We start from the raw sequence: 17235 nt of genomic DNA on the forward strand, positions 1-17235 counted from the left end.
GAGCCTCAAAACTATGTTGCTAGCTATGGAGCAGTTAAACCCCATTATTTACAGTCCCCCCAACCCAAATTATATTTTTTTAATGGATGATAATAAAATACCAATCCCGACCGCTCAAACAGTATACAATAGCGGGGCGCCAGTGAGGACAGCTGAGAATGAAGAGGCAGGTAAGTTAACCCATCGTAACGAACACACCTGGGATTCAGCACGATGGTTTCCACGGGGGACCACGTGGAGGTCAACTTGATAAATTTGCTAGCATGGGGCTGGTAGCCCGCATTACTAACAATCTCGTCCCCCCACCAAAGTTATATTAGTAAGAGATACCATAGACGTAATGCATATCCATGAGCTGGTCATTTCTATAGCCGACGTTTACCACTTATCACCAGATGGGTTATTAATTTGCCACTGCAATCGCATAAAAATGTATTCAATATCAAATAAATAAATATAAAGCATAAAATGTCAAGTACCTGCTGTAAACTGTGGGTTGGAGAGTGCGTCGGGCCAGTACCTCTTGCTTATAGATGAACCATTTTTACTCTTCTTTCCACCTGATAACAAAAAAAAGCTAATTAAATGTTTGACTCTTCAAGTTATATCAGGAACTTTATAATCGCTTAGCAACTAGAGGGTTTTTCACTAAATATTATGAAAAGGACTTTTTTTTTCTAAATATATAAAAAAATACTACCAAAATATACTAATATATTTTGCACCTTATGGGAAAGGAAGGGGTGGCTATTTTATGTTGGGACCACACGGGACACTGTAAGACTATGGCGTGATGATGACTTCACCTGGCTTGTCAGCGCAGTCGAGCATCGGCTGCAGGATGCGGCGGCGCGCGTTTATGAACCAGTTGTTGACCTGCAAGAGCGTCAGCCGCGTCTGCGCCGCCAGGGTGCGCTTCTCCTCCTCAGTTGGGTACGGGTGCTGAGAAAGAAAGGTTGAGTAGTCAGTAATGAATACAGCTGTTGCTTTGTATTATACAATATTGAACATTTTTAGTCATTAAAAATAAAAAGTCATTAAAAGTAAAATGCTGAATATTTTTTTTATTTAATAATATTATTTTAAATTAGGTTGGGCTAAAAATATGTTTAATACCCAGACGGTAACCACACCTTAAATAATGAATTATATTAGATGTAATAACGACTGAGTATTCATTATATATATTTTCTCAAACATGCTTGGAAATGTGAGTATTATTTTGACAATCTTCTTCGAAATAAATCAAAATTGCCATACTGGCCAGATACATGTGGGCAGTGGTCGGCAAAAGTTGTATGAAAATCCATATCTGTCGTGTTTTGCGGCCAGATAAATTAATATGTAAACTCATATCTGTCCTGTAATTTAAAAATAGAATGACCTTTTACTTCGAAACATGGCTACCAAGGAGGTAACTAATAAAAGGTTTTATTTAAATTTCAAACTGGCTTGCAAATAGAAAGCTGTTTATTGAAAAAAGAAAACAAAGGAACATTATGGCGCGTGAAAAATTATTATTGTTCGTTATTCGTCATTGAACTTAAAAAGTAAAATTGTGTTTTTGATTTCCGCGCATTGTTTGAGAAAAGTACTATACAAGCCTTGGCCACAACTAGGTATTGATAGACTCACGTATGTGTGCCTCGACTACGCCTCGGCCCACATTTGCACGTTCGTCCATCAACGCCTAAGTTGCTGGCCACTGCAGTAATGTACTATAACATATTTTTAGTATAATATAAAAAAAATACTTGCGGCCAACAGCTTTTCTCTCGTATGTGGGGATAAATAAACTATGCATTACTTGCGTGGTGTCGGCGAGGGTATGTACGTACAGACAGGCGTGGTACTCACGACCAGGTGCTGGAACAGCCAGGCGCGCATGACCTGCGTGGCGTGTCGCGGCAGCACGCCGCGCTTGCCGCCCGCCTCGTCGCACTCGTCCTCGGGCGGCGGCGAGCCAGACACAGACGAACACGAGTTGTTCGAGTTTGTGCCTGTTTACAATTAAATTTATATCAATATTTGTAATAAACAAATCTCTTTTAAATGACATTTGCATAAGATAACTGCCAGTTTGCATGCAAAAGCTTTAAAGTACTCAGCAAGCTATTTATTTATTTAAACTTTAATGCACAGTAAAATTCTATGTACATTTGACAGACTTAACACCGAACGGTGTTCTCTACCAGTCAACCATTGGGAAAACAGAGAAATACGTAGGCGGTGCATTTTTGAATAGAGGAAAAATAAAACAACACTTGTTAAATTCATACATACAATATATTAATAAATACATACATACAATAAGCATATACATACATAAAATATTACTATATAAAACAATTAAATAAAACAACTGCAATAGAAGAGCAAATAGTAATGTATGACTCAAACAGAGTAACCAGCAGGAGAAGAAGCAAAGGGAAAGTGATTTTTCTAAGAAATAGGTATGGTATGGTGAGGTATAGGTATGGCATAGTATAATATAGCCATGGTGAGGACAATGCTTAGAGTTTCTTTGCATGACAGAATCCGAAATGAAGATATCCGCAAAGGAACCAAAGTCACTGACATAGCCCGAAGGATAACCAAGCTAAAGTGGCAATGGGCTGGTCACATAGCTCGAAAAATCGACAACCGATAGAGAAGAAAATTCGGTTTTTCCAAAGGTCGTTCAACTACAGACGCAGGTGCAGAGTTGCTTAGACACGTATTTGCTGCATGGGAAACTAAAATGGATGTGATAGGTGTTTTTTGTGACCTTTCTAAGGCTTTTGATTGCGTTGATCATAATACATTGCTAAAAAAACTTGCTTTTTATGGCGTCAAAGACAATGCTTTAAATTTAATAAAATCTTATCTATCTGATAGAATACAGAAAGTGAAGATTAGCAACGCTACGTCTGACGGGTCACTTGTGCAAATGGGTGTACCTCAAGGATCTATTCTCGGTCCATTTTTATTCCTAGTTTACATTAATGATCTCCCATATGCCATGCAGGATAGATGCGGCATAGTATTGTTTGCAGACGATACTTCATTGATTTTTAAAGTTAATAGAATGACTAATAATTATGACGATGTAAATAGTGCTTTGCGGCGTCTCCTGCACTGGTTTACAACTAACAATCTTATGTTAAACGCTAAAAAAACAAAATGTGTTAATTTCTCTCTATCTAAAAGTTTTAATACTAATTGCAATATTAAATTAAATGACGAATCTCTCGAATTTATAGAATCTACTGTCTTTCTAGGAATCACACTAGATAATAAAACACAATGGGGTGCACAAATTCAAAGCCTTGCAGCGAAACTAAGTTCAGCAGCTTTTGCCGTGCGTAAAGTTAGACAGTACACTGATACTGATACTGCTAGATTAGTCTATTTTAGTTATTTTCATAGTTTACTCTCTTATGGAATATTACTATGGGGAAAAGCGGCAGATATTAAGAATATATTCATATTACAAAAACGTGCCGTTCGAGCGATCTACTGTATGAAGAGTCGTGACTCATTAAGAGAGAAATTCAAAGAGGCAAATATTCTCACCGTTGCTTCTCAATTTATATATTCAAATATTCTATATGTTCATAAAAATCTTGACTTATTTCCAAAAAACAGCAATATTCATAATATTAATACTAGATTTAAAGACAAACTTGCTGTCCCCAAGTATCGTTTAGAAAAAGTTAATAGGTCTTTTATGGGAATAGGTATAAAAATTTACAATAAGATACCAAAGGATATGTTGGAATTACCCTTAAATAAATTCAAAACATCTGTTAAATCATATTTACTGAGCAAAGCCTATTACTCACTAAACGATTACTTGAATGACGAGTGTGCATGGCAATAGTTGTTCATGCACTGAATTTTCATTTAATGTTAGACATAGACACCTATATAAATATACATTGTAAATAAACTGGCTTTAAAAAAAAAGTAATTCAATTGAGTTTCTTGCCAGTTCTTCTCAATTGGATCTATATACCGAACTGGACGGTAGGGTAAATATAAAATTATAATGTACAAATTTGACGTTCATAAGCGGCTAAAATGTCCTACATGAATAAATGATTTTTGAATTTGAATTTGAATTTGAAAGTTTCTTGAGTGACGACCGCCATTAGATGGAGTGACGACCTCAAATGCATTGCAGAGTCAGTGGATGCAGGTGGCTCAGGGCCGTTCTTTATGGCAGTTTATTGGGGGGTATAGGGGGGCCGTGATAATGGCTAAGATGATGATGATGATGGTGATTCAGAGTTTAGGTGAAAAAAATAATACAATTATACTATGGTACTCACCAGTGAAGGAGTCAGTGGACAGCAAACCAGCACCTATTTGACTGATCGGCGTCGAACCTTGAACAACCAACGATGCTGGAATTATAACAAATAATTTAATTATAAACAAATCATAGATCTAATCCTAGGATCACGAATTGATTCTCCGAAACTAGTCGAGCTTTTTCGATCTAATTACACCTAAATTATACTGGTAGTTATTACATTAAGATCCTGATTAAATTATTTATTATTTATTTCTTTCTTTATTGCACCATAAACAAAAATATACAATGACAAGTGAATAATTCAAGTGATATACAGTAACATAAATACAGATTGAAATATACACGTAAAGGTACAAAAGGCGGTCTTACTGCTAGGGCAATCTCCTACAGACAACCTTTGGTTAAAGGAGAACAGATAGAAGTGGATAGATGGCGCAAGAGTGAATTAATAATTCTTTGTGCATAATATACAAAAACCTGTAATGCACAAAAACATCAAATAAATATAATTTATTAAACTACTTACTATAATAATATACATAAACATATACATATAAATACATACATAGCACACACAAGGAAATATGACAAATCTAGTCAAAAAATTACAGAGGATTAATCCACAAAAAGATTTCCCACCAGGTGGCAAATTTCCAATATCTTTGAACATAAATAAGGCGTAAGCGCCATCTAGCAGCATGTTACATAAATCATCGATGATAATAATTTCCTTTAGGTCGAGTTGACGTTTAAAAAAATTGCAAAATATTAATTTCTGGTGAATTCATCACGATGTACTAACTGATCTAATTTCATCCTCACCTATCATCTCTTAGCTTGGTAACATATACCAATAGTACAGGTGGAGGGAAGAAATGGATTGTTAGTAATGGAGATTGAGAATCCCATTGCTAGCAATATACCCAACCAGGTCAACCTCCTCGCGGTTTCCCCTGGAAACTATCATGGTGAATTCCTGATAAATTCATCATGATGGGCTAACTGGCCTGTTTTCATTCTCACCTATCACCCTTCACTGGTGCTCCGCCAGCGTATCCCGTTAGCGCAGGCGGGGTTACCATATCATTTTCACCCACCAAAAAAAAAATTTACAGGTGTAGATATGATCAACTTCAATGACAAAAAAGTGTGTATTCACCCTGATCCCGTATAGAGGGCGGCGCGGGCGCCGGGTAGGGCAGGTCCCCGTGCGGGAACACCGCGCCCGCGAACGGCGCCGGGGGGGCTCCCGTCGCCGCCGTTGGCTGCAACAAAACGATCACTCTTGTACCACCATTGTCTTCTGTTTTCACCCCACAATTTTATCGGTACTTTAGGGGTAACTTCTTTTTTATTTACTTATCGAAACAAATTTTTGATATGAGTACAGTTAAAAATATGTTTATTTTCGTGTCTCAATATAGAAAATATCGTGTCACGACACTCGTTAACGTTTTAAATTCATTGTAATTAAATTTAGTATAATTAATTTTAAACCTAACATAGAAAGAATAAAACATTGTCAATTCATAGTGGAGTAGTGTACAGAAAATGTTATGCAGCCGTATAACCCTACCAAATGGAGGGAAAAAGATTGTTAGTAATGGAGACTGAGAATCCCATTGCTAGCAATATATGGTACCCAACCAGGTCGACCTCTTCGCGGTTCCCCCTGGAAACTATCATGGTTAATTCTTGATGAATTCATCATGATGGGCCAACTGGCCTGTTTTCATTCTCATCTATCATCTATCACTGGTGCTCCGCCAGCGTATCCCGTTAGCGCAGGCGGGTTACCATTCCATTTCACATTAAAAAAAAAGTTTATTTTCGTGTCTCAATATATAATAAAAATTTCACTCGTTCATCATTGTAATTAAGTTGAATATAATTAAAAACAAAAACCCTACCAAATTCAGACACAACCTGCTTGAATACTTTCTGTGTCGAATATTTAATTAAGTAATATAAAATTTGTCATTGACAAATAATTGACATATCAAACATTTTCTATACACTAGCCTGATATGAATTGAGAAAAATGGCAACTGATGTTGTATCTTTCGTCTTCTTTTTACTAATTATATATTTGCATAAGAAGAAAGGAGGCAACCATATGATTCACAGTTTATTTTATCATTCCTTCTATTTAATCCCTTGTTATTAGTTTTAAACTTTCGCTTTATTGACACAGTTTAAAATACACTATCAGAAGTTAACGGAACAAAAAAATTTTGTAGGTATTTACCTACCTACATATTAAGTACCTACATGAAAACCCTGGCGGAGAACTCATTCCATAACCTGAGTGTTTGTAGGAGAAAATATCTCATTTAGCCAGTAGTTGCCACGCTTGACAAGTAGATTGACAACCAGAGTTAGGCTTCGGTGACATTTTAAGAGAGACGCTGCTGCCAATCTCTCGAGCATTAAATTCCCTTAGTTGCCTCTTACGACACCCACGGGAAAGGAAGGGGTGGTCCTATCTACGCCGGGACCATACAGAGAACTCTAGGTCGAAAAGATATAATATTGAATGTAACATACATTTCATACCTGATATTGTGGTGAGTTGGAGGTGCTGGAGTGGTCCTCCAGCGACCCGGACAAGTTGTTGTTACTCTCCACGCCGCCTGCAAGTGAACGACAAATTATATGACATTAGAAACTAACAATTGAAGCTTTTATTGTACATAAAATGAAGCTATTATCACAGTATAAGTAGTACTACAGTTGTTTGCTTGGGCACCTCTGTCCCATTCGTGTTTCTACCGTCAAGCAGTTGTTTGCGCTTGAAGTTTGTGTTTCCGTTTGAAGGCTTGGATATGGCAGCAAATTTATAGGGTACAGAGGAACACTATTTTAATTTAATTAACGTAAATTTGACAATTAGCTGATGAAAAGTTTACCTGTTCTTGAAGCTCGATGCTCTATCTATATAATCTATGTATATATCTCGTACTGTTTAGATACCTTCTATCCTCACCTACCATGTTTCCGTGGTACCTGCCAGCGTATACCGATAGCGCAGGCGGGGTTACCATTCCCTATTTTACCCAGTAAAAAAGATCCCACCAGGTTGGCAAAAAATATTCATTTCAAAAGGGGGGTAAAGAGGTTTCTTTAGGATCGGCAACGCTCGCGTAATACCTCTGGTATTGCACGTGTTCATAGGCAACGGCAACCACTTGCCATCAGGTGGGCCGTATGCTTGTTTGCCACCTTAGTGGTATATGTATATATATGATAAAGTTTACCTCCTGTGTAGTCAGTCCGTAGCAGATTCTCACTCTGCATCTTTGTTTTGAGGCAGGCGATGTACCGACCGCAGAAGTCGCGGCATAGTTCTTGCACTTTCTCTAACTCTAGAAGGTGGATCCTGAGCACCTGGAAATAGAATGTAGAAATTTGTTCATTGTGAAAATTGTATAAATGGAACAATCTCGAATGGAATATTCCCTAGATGGAAGTAACGAAATATATAAAACTAGCGGCTTGCGTCGACTACGCACAAGTTATTCGAGATATATATGTTATTCGAGAATAATATAGTGATAAAAGGCTGGAAAGAAGCTATATAATATATTTGAAAAAAGAAAAAGTATTATTTGATTTTTTTTTATACCATTCTTGTATCTCTTGATGTAATGTTTAATAAATATACATTTAATACGTAAATAAATATTTCTCACACATGCTTGGAAATGTGAGCATTATTTTGACAATCTTCTTAGAGATAATTCAAAATTGCCGTACTGGCCAAGATACATGCGGGCAGCGGCCGGCAAAAGTTGTATGAAAATCCATATCTGTCGTGTTTTGCGGAGCTAATAATGCATTAATACCTTACTAATGACATTTGTTATTTTTTTAATTTTTGGAGAAAACTATTATTGATTATTTTATTACTACATACTTTTCAGGTTTCTATATTAAAATCTAATATATAAAACTCTCGTGTCGCGGTGTTTGTTACCAAACTCCTCCGAAACAGCTTTACCAATTTTTATGGCTAATATATGGCTTTATACGGCTAACGTCTATTTTTCATACCCCTTAGGGATAAAGGCGACCTACCTCTTTTTTTTTTGACATTTTTTTTTATATTTATTTTATAATTTGATTTTACATCGAAAATACATTTAAATACAAATTTTAACGCTTTTACGATCAACGCCTGTTTTTCAATAGCGATTTTTATATGCCTCAATAGGGTTGCAAGATGGCGATCGAATATAATAATTGTAGTACGATACATTTTCATGTATAGTTCATGAAATAATGTATATGGTAAAACGACGTTTGCCGAGTCAACTAGTTATTTTATAATATCTTCTTATGACTTATAGAAAATATTTAACACAATGTAATATTGTTACGTATAAATTGAATTGAAAATTAAAAAAAATGCAATTAAAGATTGTTGAAACTTGATTGAAGAAACTTTACAATTAAAGATTTTGTGTCACAAATAAAAACCGACTTCGATTGAATAATAAAAAAAAAAAAATATTTTTATTCAAGAAAGATACAGTTGCATAAGGTACAATTTTCAATTTTTACAATTTATATTCAACGAGGAAATATCTGCATTACCATCAGTCCCCAAACTGGGCCACACCTGTATCTTGGGGACTATAAAATTTTGGGATTGTGAAAAAACCAGTTATTTTGATCTACCTGAATGCTCTTAATCATGAGTCCGTCTATCTCAGGATCGTCGACCAGGAAGGGCCTACGGTCGCGGCGCTGGTGCTGCACGAAGGCCTGCAGGTCGGCGCCGAACGCGTCCGCCGCGGGGGGCTCCGCGCCAGCAGTCGCCTGCTCGCATCTCTCGAGCAGTAGCGCCAACAGTGGGAATAAGGGGTGCCTGTAATTTTTTTTTATATAATTTAGAATGGCAAACAAACTGACGGCCAAGCTTAAGGATAATATCTAGTAATATCTTTTACCAGAGGGAGACTTTGTAGAAAAGTCGATTGCATGGGTACCTCTGTCCCATTCGTGTTTCAACCGTGAAGAAGTTGTGTTTGCATAGCTGTATTTCGGTTTGAAGGGTGGGATATGGCGTGAATATACAGGGTACAGAGGAATAACATCTGAGTCCTCAGGAATGGCAACGCATGGGGGGGTATCATGGGCGAAAGAGTATACTCTGTTATGTCCATGGTACTGCTCATGTCTATAGGCGACGGTTACCACTTTCCATCAGGTGGGCCGTCAGCTTGTTTGCCATTCTAAGTTGTATAAAAAAAAATCTATATATTTCAGATACAATATCTATACATATATTGGCTGTTCAGCTCCTTGCTGGTCGCTGGTTTTATTGCAGTTAAATCATGCAGGAACTTGTATCGGAAGAATAAAATAAAAATTAAAATGCCGTGTACAGACGTGCATGTATATTGAATAAAACGACAGAGAAGAACAAAAGAAACATTTTATAAAACAAAAGAAACACAAAAAAGCATTTTACAATTATAATATAGTTTGCATTATAGTATTTTTGTTCGTATTGAACATTGGCCCAACTTTAGATATCGGTTATTCAATATACAATATTGAAAAGAAGAATCCGCTGGTAATAAATATAGATGTCGGACTGGTATGGGTGATATCGCAATGGGTGGTCATTATCGTCCAAAAGAATTTAATATATAACATGTATAAAGCTAGTAGTAAACATAATACTAGACCGAAAATGATGGTTTTTGAAGAAGAAGAAGAAGACACTCACAGCATCCGCTGATCCAGTTCCTTTTGCCTAATATGATACACTGGGAGGAAAGGGATTGTTAGCGATAGGGTCTAACAGCCCCATTGCCAGCAATATTACTAATCAGGTCGACCTCCACGTGGTCCCCCCTAGAAACCATCGTGGTTACTGCTCTTGGAATTCTTCAGGATGGGCTAACTGACCTGGTGGTCTACCATGAAATGAAATTCGAAATTATCGGGCTTAATTTCGTGTTTTTGTTCGCACCGAAATCGACCCAGTAAATGGAGCTTAATATTTCGTTCATCATAAATCCTATCCTAATAGTCCAGAGGAACGATATTTTAACATTTTTAATAATTATAAACGGCATGTATTATGTAAATTTAACATTAAATTTCTGTTTCAGTCGTTCCCGAAATTTCGGAAACTATTTCATGGTAGGCCCTCTGTTTTCATCCTCATTAATCATCTCTCACTGGTGCCCCGCCAGCGTATACCGTTAGCGCAGGTCATTATCACTCTTTAAAAAAACATGAGACACCCTTATATATGTAATATTTTTGTATTTCCATTGAACTTGTGTTTTTCTGGCAATAAATATTTTCTATTCTATTCTATCTAATAGTACAGGCCGGGAGGACCATTCCGTCTAGATCTATTAAAAAAAAAAAAGCTAACGCGACGCTCTTACTTGTAGACGGCTCGCTTGTCGGCCTCGAATTGCGCCTGGTCGGCATCGGCTGCGGGCGCGGCCCCGCCTTGCATACCGACGCAATCACCAACTTCGACGCCTCATCTGAAACAAACAGACAATTGGGTGACAATTCAAGCATATTCCAACCCTGAACAAGCGGGGGAAAGGGATTGTTAGTAATGGAGACTGAGAATCCCATTGCTAGCAATATACCCAACTAGGTCGACTTCCTTGCGGTTCTCCCTGGAAATTATCATGGTTAATTCCTGGTGAATTCATCATGATGGGCTAACTAGCCTATTTTCATTCTCATCTGCTTCCCTTCACTGATGCTCCGCCAGCGTATCCCGTTAGCGAAGGCTACCATTCCATTTTCACCCATCAAAAAAAATTGAGACACTGGGAGGGAAAGGGATTGTGAATAATGCTAGCAATACACCTTATCAGGTCAACCTCCACACGGTTCCCTTGGAAACCATCGTGGTTAATTCTAGTGGAATTCGTCACGATGGGCTACCTGGCCTGCTTTCATCCTCATTGGTGCTCCGCCAGCGTATACCGATAGCGCAGGCGGGGTTACCATTCCATTATCATACATTAAAAAAAAACCCTGTACAAGCGGAGGGAATGGAAAAAATGTTAAGTGGAGAAAACCGCAACGCATTAGTGATAAGCGCATTTAAATCGGTTAAGCCATTTTTAAGATTAGCGTGCACGAACGTACTGACAAACAGTCAAAACTTCTAAAAAACATTATTTTGGGTTCTATAAACTAAATATAATCGATTATACTGCGTTCGTAAAGCCCCCTGTTTTTCTTATATATCTTCCATGTACAGACAGCAACCAGTTACGATTTTATTATAAGTATTGATTGATTAAAAACAATTGTAATTTAAATAACATAAAATTGTGTCGTAATTTTTTTTCGCTATATATATATATATATATATATATATATATATATATATATATATATATATATATATATATATAACAAATAACACATTTGTGATTTGTTATTCTTTTTCTGGTGCCCACGATACAGGTTCGCCTAGTGTGGGGCCCATTGTATCTTGTGTTTGTAACTTTTATATATATATATATATATATATATATATATATATATATATATATATATATATAAAATATATTTGCATGCCTACATCGCATAAGGCAGTTAAACTGGTGCCAAACTTAACACGACGTGACCTTTGTTAATAATTGTGACTGTTTAATACAAATAAATTCATTTCATTTCATAAAATTACAGTCCATTTAGGCTCAAATACATTCAACATTTTTTTTTTTATATTTAATACATTTCATAATTACCTCACACATATTTATAAATCATATACCGAGCCACCTGGCTACTGTAGAAATAACAATATTTCTTCTCCAAACAAGAGAGACACGTACCGTGTAATGGGGCATTAAAGTAACATATTATTACGGCAAGTTTAAATAACAATATTTATATTATAGCTCACGACAATCCAATAAACACTAAAACTTGTGCAAAACAAGCGAAATCACCGCGAAACAAGGGTAAATAACTTGGCAACACAGTCATAACTCGCGCACAACTCCGAGGGGCAATAAAAAGAGATATTAAAAGCCAAACGCGCCGAGAAAGGGCATTCATCACAAGTGTTGCCAGTAGATTGATATAAGATACCCTGTTTCCTTTGGTTCACTAGCATTTAAGGTTTTTATGTTCGAATTAATTTTGTGTGTGATGCATTTAAAAGAGGGCTAATGTGGGGAACAGATGTTTTGAGATAGGCCGTTTGGATCCGTGGCAATTGAATATTACGTTTTCAAACGACTTTAAAACGAAGGACGTTCTCATTTCTCCTTGTTTTTTTTTTTACGCATATCAGTTTTGTGGAACGAAATCAAAAATTATTAAAAAACTAGTTTTTTCAGAAGTGATTTCAAAAGTGAGGAAACGCATGAAATAATCACTTCTAGATGTCGTATCAAGATAAAGCATACACCAATTTATAAGTTACACCTTCTGGGATCCGAGTGTAAAAATGGCAAACAATTTGATACAATAGTTATTGCGTGATAACGGAACAAAGCTACAGACAGACAAATTTTCTAAATAATATTATTTTGGTATTTATTAATTTTGTTAAAAAACCTCACATTTTTTTTTAATATCATCCACGTACAGTCATCCCCTAAATACAATTTCATTATATTATGATAATAGTAAGGTAAGTTACGTGACATTTTCGCTAATTGTGAACCGATTTTGATGATTCTTATTTTACTCGACAATTTATTCTTTTACTCCTATGTTATTCCCATATTAAGTGAACTCTATCTCTGTGAAACAACTGCTCGAATTAATCAGATCCGATAGAACATTATCACTGTAACGGTTCTCACAGAGACACCACAGTGCCACTAGGTGTAAACACACTGGCAACAAAAACGCGCTGCCAACAAAGAAATTCGAAATTCGAAACGGGAAAATACTTTTTTTTTCCTCGTCCGGCTAAATCGTGCGGGAGTAATTACGCACTGATTATCTTATAACAAAAGGAAAGCAAACAATTTCCTTATTTGTATTCACTTAATAAGGTGCACGGGTTATTATTTTTAACCGACTTCATAGAATGAGAAGAGTAGGTATACGGTCAGCGCCACAGATATCAAAATACAAATAATATAGTATATATTATTTGTATTTTGATATCTGTGGTGCAGGTATCTTCTTTTTAACCGACTTCAATAAAATGGAGATTCTCATCTCGTTTGTTTTATTTCATTTTTTTTTATACAACTTAGAATGGCAAACAAGCTGACGGCCCACCTGATGGAAAGTGGTAACCGTCGCCTATACATATGAACAGTACCATGGATATAACAGAGTATACTGTTTCGCCCATGATACCCCCCATGCGTTACCATTCCTGAGGAATCAGGTGTTATTCCTCTGTACCCAGTTAATTCACGCCATATCCCACCCTTCAAACCGAAACACAGCCATGCAAACACAATTGCTTCACGGAAGAAACACGAATGGGACAGAGGTACCCAAGCAATCGACTTTTGTACAACATCTCCCTCTGGTAATCTAGATGGTAGGTACATCTAGATGGGAGCATCGAGTGTCAAAAAATATTAAACCAACTGCAGACTGACGCATTATTTTTACATTGTACAGAAGTATGAATATATAGTATTACAATAAAAATAAATAAAGTTACAGTATGTTTCATAAAAATCGCGAATTAAAAGATTAATAAACTTTTGTTACTTCCAAAAAGGCCGCTAATTTAAAAAAAACGGGCCTTTTTTTTAAACATTTCTGAGAAGACAAAAGTAAAAAAAAAACTGACTAAATATTATACAAAGTGAAAATAAACTGAGGAAACCTTTTAAGAGAATGTTCTATGAATGTTTTTCTCCCAAATTTTTAAACATTCCGATTATATTTTGTGAATTTAAAAAAGTAACACATAAAATATATCCATTTGGCAACCACCTCATTTTTTAAGTCCGTTGATAAATGTTACCTCTTCGTACAGTTTTCAAAAAACCTGACTACTTAGTATTTCAAGCTTACAATACTTTTTAGTCACAGTGACATCATCAGACACAAAATTAAGACTAACTCTGTTAACAGAATACAAATGTATGATGACTCGCCTTTCCAAAATAGGTGCCGAATTCGCATAATTATAGACAAAAAGAAATATAAAAAGCAGTACAAGGCTGAGCACACCCGTGTATTAATAGGTTCGTACAATATCGATAATTTAATCCTGAATAAAGACTAATACGATAACATATTATTACCTTTTTTCGACTTCCAAAAGTAGAATCTTCTCAACTTATCTAATTATTGTTTATGAAACTGGCAATGTACAGTTTTGAATCGATTTTTACAAATCGAATGAGTTGATCTCGTCTTGATACCATGTTGATTTTGTGATGTATAAATCTGCTGTTTTTATTTGAAAATCATAATTGACTAAATACCAATATTAAATAAACCATTTTAAGACAGGATTTTAAGAGAACAAAAAATTAATATTCCCGCCAACACGCAGTATTACCAACATAATAAAACAAACTACGTTTCAATAAATCGCGCAGCAACTTTTCAGCGCTCCGCGTGTCTATGGGTACGTGTATTGTAAATATTCAAAATTCGAACGCGCAGGCCGGATCGAACGCGGGTCGCATTCAAATGGCCGTCTTATCTGCGTTTACCGCGATATAGTGCTGTTGTATTTGTCGATGAGGGTTTACTTTTTACTTCTTATTTTCGTTGAGGATGAGTTTAACATTCTACTTCCGTCTTATATTGGATTATTATATACACGAATTAAATATTAAACTGAATATAACTAGGACCCTATGGGGTCCAACCCGATTCGTTCCAACATTTGCTCCCTTTTTCACAGATCCAGTCGAGCTCGAGCTAACCAGTTATGCTTATCATAGTAGTCAGTGTAATAATTACAATGCCTAGACAAAATTTGTACATATTTTTATGACAGAATAACATAAACAAACAAACTGACAGACTGACAACACCATAGATATCATAGAATGTCCTGTAATTTCACTACCCTCTATCCTATCCCACCCTTCTAACTGACGCCACGCGCCATGCATACACAGCTGTTTCAGATTCAGAAACCCGGGAAGGAATTCCTCGATAAAAGAAAACATCGACAAATTCCACCCCTAGAAAGGGTAACAACACTTCCTCTAAGAAAATAGACATTTCTAGATCCCACCGCAGTGCAATGTGAATTATGCAACAGATGATACTATCCTTTTTTTTATTGTAAATAAAACATATCATCTCTTTTCGTCGACACGAGACACTAAAGATTACCTGTTCATTACCTTAATCTTGTTGACGGGTCTGATTTGGACATAAAATATTTCATCTTAGGCATTAAAATATACCCCCATAAAATTTGAGGTTGGCAACTCGATAACTAGTGGACACAGAATGCTAGCAAAGAGCCCTTGTCATTACATAATTAACGGAATAGACAATATAAGTACGTTGCGCATTTAAGTCTTTGTCATCATCATATTATTTTACAGATATTATTTTTAAAACTTATGTTGACAATAACACAGCGAGTTCGTTAATTTTCCGTTACTTATAAACACAGATAATATTAACGGAGATTTGTATTGATATTTTATTATATTATATTTATTGATATTTGATTAAAGAGTATGTTCGATCTTATCATAGCAGAGCGCAATAAATAAACTATTTGATTGTAAACTGTGTTTAATTTTATATACATACAGACACACTGAAAAAGCAATTATAACTTGTTTAAAACCGTAGTCGAATTGAACACACGTAAGTGACATGACATTGAAAAAGAAATTAGCAGCGGAGCAAAGTGTTGCTAGTACAATAAAAAACTAGAGAAGGGATGTGCTGATTATTTCCAACAGAGTAACTGTTTCATTTCTCGTGGGTTCTTCTCAGCAGATAACAACATTCCGAACCCATCATAAAAACATATTCAAAAGTAATAAATTCGTAAACAAATCTATTTAAATAAAGATAATTTGAATTTAATACCAGAAGCTATCGTATTCAGTTCTGATATAAGGCAATAATTGCCGCCCGATAGTTTTTAAAAATCTTTGATAATCATAGTTTTTTTTTTACTCACTAACTGGTATTCACCGTAAATATTTTTTAAATAGCTTATTTTTAAAGCGATGATGAGCACAACCTTCCCTTTTATCTTGCCAAATATTTTTATCCCCGGTCTAAATTTGCCATGCCTTTTCGAAGGCATCGAAGTCACTCGAACGACATAGTGGTCTCCCACGTACTGCAGACATAAGAAATATAAAATAATAATACTTGCTCGACATCTCGGTGATTAAATAACGTTATTTCCAAAAAACACTCCAGTGAACACTCGTCTAAAGTGATAATTAAAACGAAAACTCCTGTTTTACCTTTTTAGTCAACACGTCCCGCTGTTCGAGTGCTCGCTTTGCCCCTCTCAATTAGTTCAATTTCTCAAAACGGTGTTGCCAGCGTGGAAAAGATTTTTTTTTTGTCTCTGAATTGTGCATTAGGGGCATAGACACGTTTTAACTTTTAATTTGTCATCTGCATTGAAGAATATTCTGAGATTTCATATAAATATTAGGTATTATGAGCTATGTAAACCAATTAAATAAAAAAAAAAAATATATTATCCTAAATGCATAACTGACAATACTAACATCAAATGAATTTTGCACAGATTTTCAAGCTTACTGCGTTCAGTGCACACCCATTAGGAGTGTTAATACTAGTGCTGTCTACAAAATGAAACGATATCGATAAAAAAATATCAAGACTATGGAACTTTCTTCCACTGCAAATTAGTGAAAGTCAATCACTGAATATATTCAAGAGTAGGGGGCCTACCATGAAATGAAATTCCGAATTTTCGGGGTTAATTTCGTGTTTTTGTTCGTACCTAAATCGACCCAGTAAATGGGGCTTAACCTTTC

At 35.9% G+C, this 17235-nt stretch overlaps 1 protein-coding gene across 2 annotated transcripts in view; it reads right to left on the reverse strand.

Annotated features, from left to right (window-relative positions):
- Positions 1-17235, reverse strand: part of LOC113514234 (homeobox protein PKNOX2-like) — a 42980-nt gene that overhangs the window by 6122 nt on the left and 19623 nt on the right. The window contains exons 3-11 of one of the 2 annotated variants that reach the window (XM_052893035.1): positions 10711-10815; positions 8981-9170; positions 7558-7687; positions 6857-6933; positions 5460-5565; positions 4314-4388; positions 1858-2000; positions 807-942; positions 480-560 (exon numbers count right to left, since the gene is read on the reverse strand). In XM_052893035.1, coding sequence (XP_052748995.1) covers positions 480-560; positions 807-942; positions 1858-2000; positions 4314-4388; positions 5460-5565; positions 6857-6933; positions 7558-7687; positions 8981-9170; positions 10711-10784 — 1012 coding nt within the window. In that variant the 5' untranslated portion in view covers positions 10785-10815. The remainder of the gene's footprint in view (positions 1-479; positions 561-806; positions 943-1857; positions 2001-4313; positions 4389-5459; positions 5566-6856; positions 6934-7557; positions 7688-8980; positions 9171-10710; positions 10816-17235) is intronic. The other variant, XM_026898260.3, reaches the window with a different exon arrangement.

This window comes from Galleria mellonella, unplaced genomic scaffold (genome assembly GCF_026898425.1).
Source record: "Galleria mellonella isolate WM207_F2 unplaced genomic scaffold, CSIRO_AGI_GalMel_v1 utg172, whole genome shotgun sequence".
NCBI lineage: Eukaryota > Metazoa > Arthropoda > Insecta > Lepidoptera > Pyralidae > Galleria > Galleria mellonella.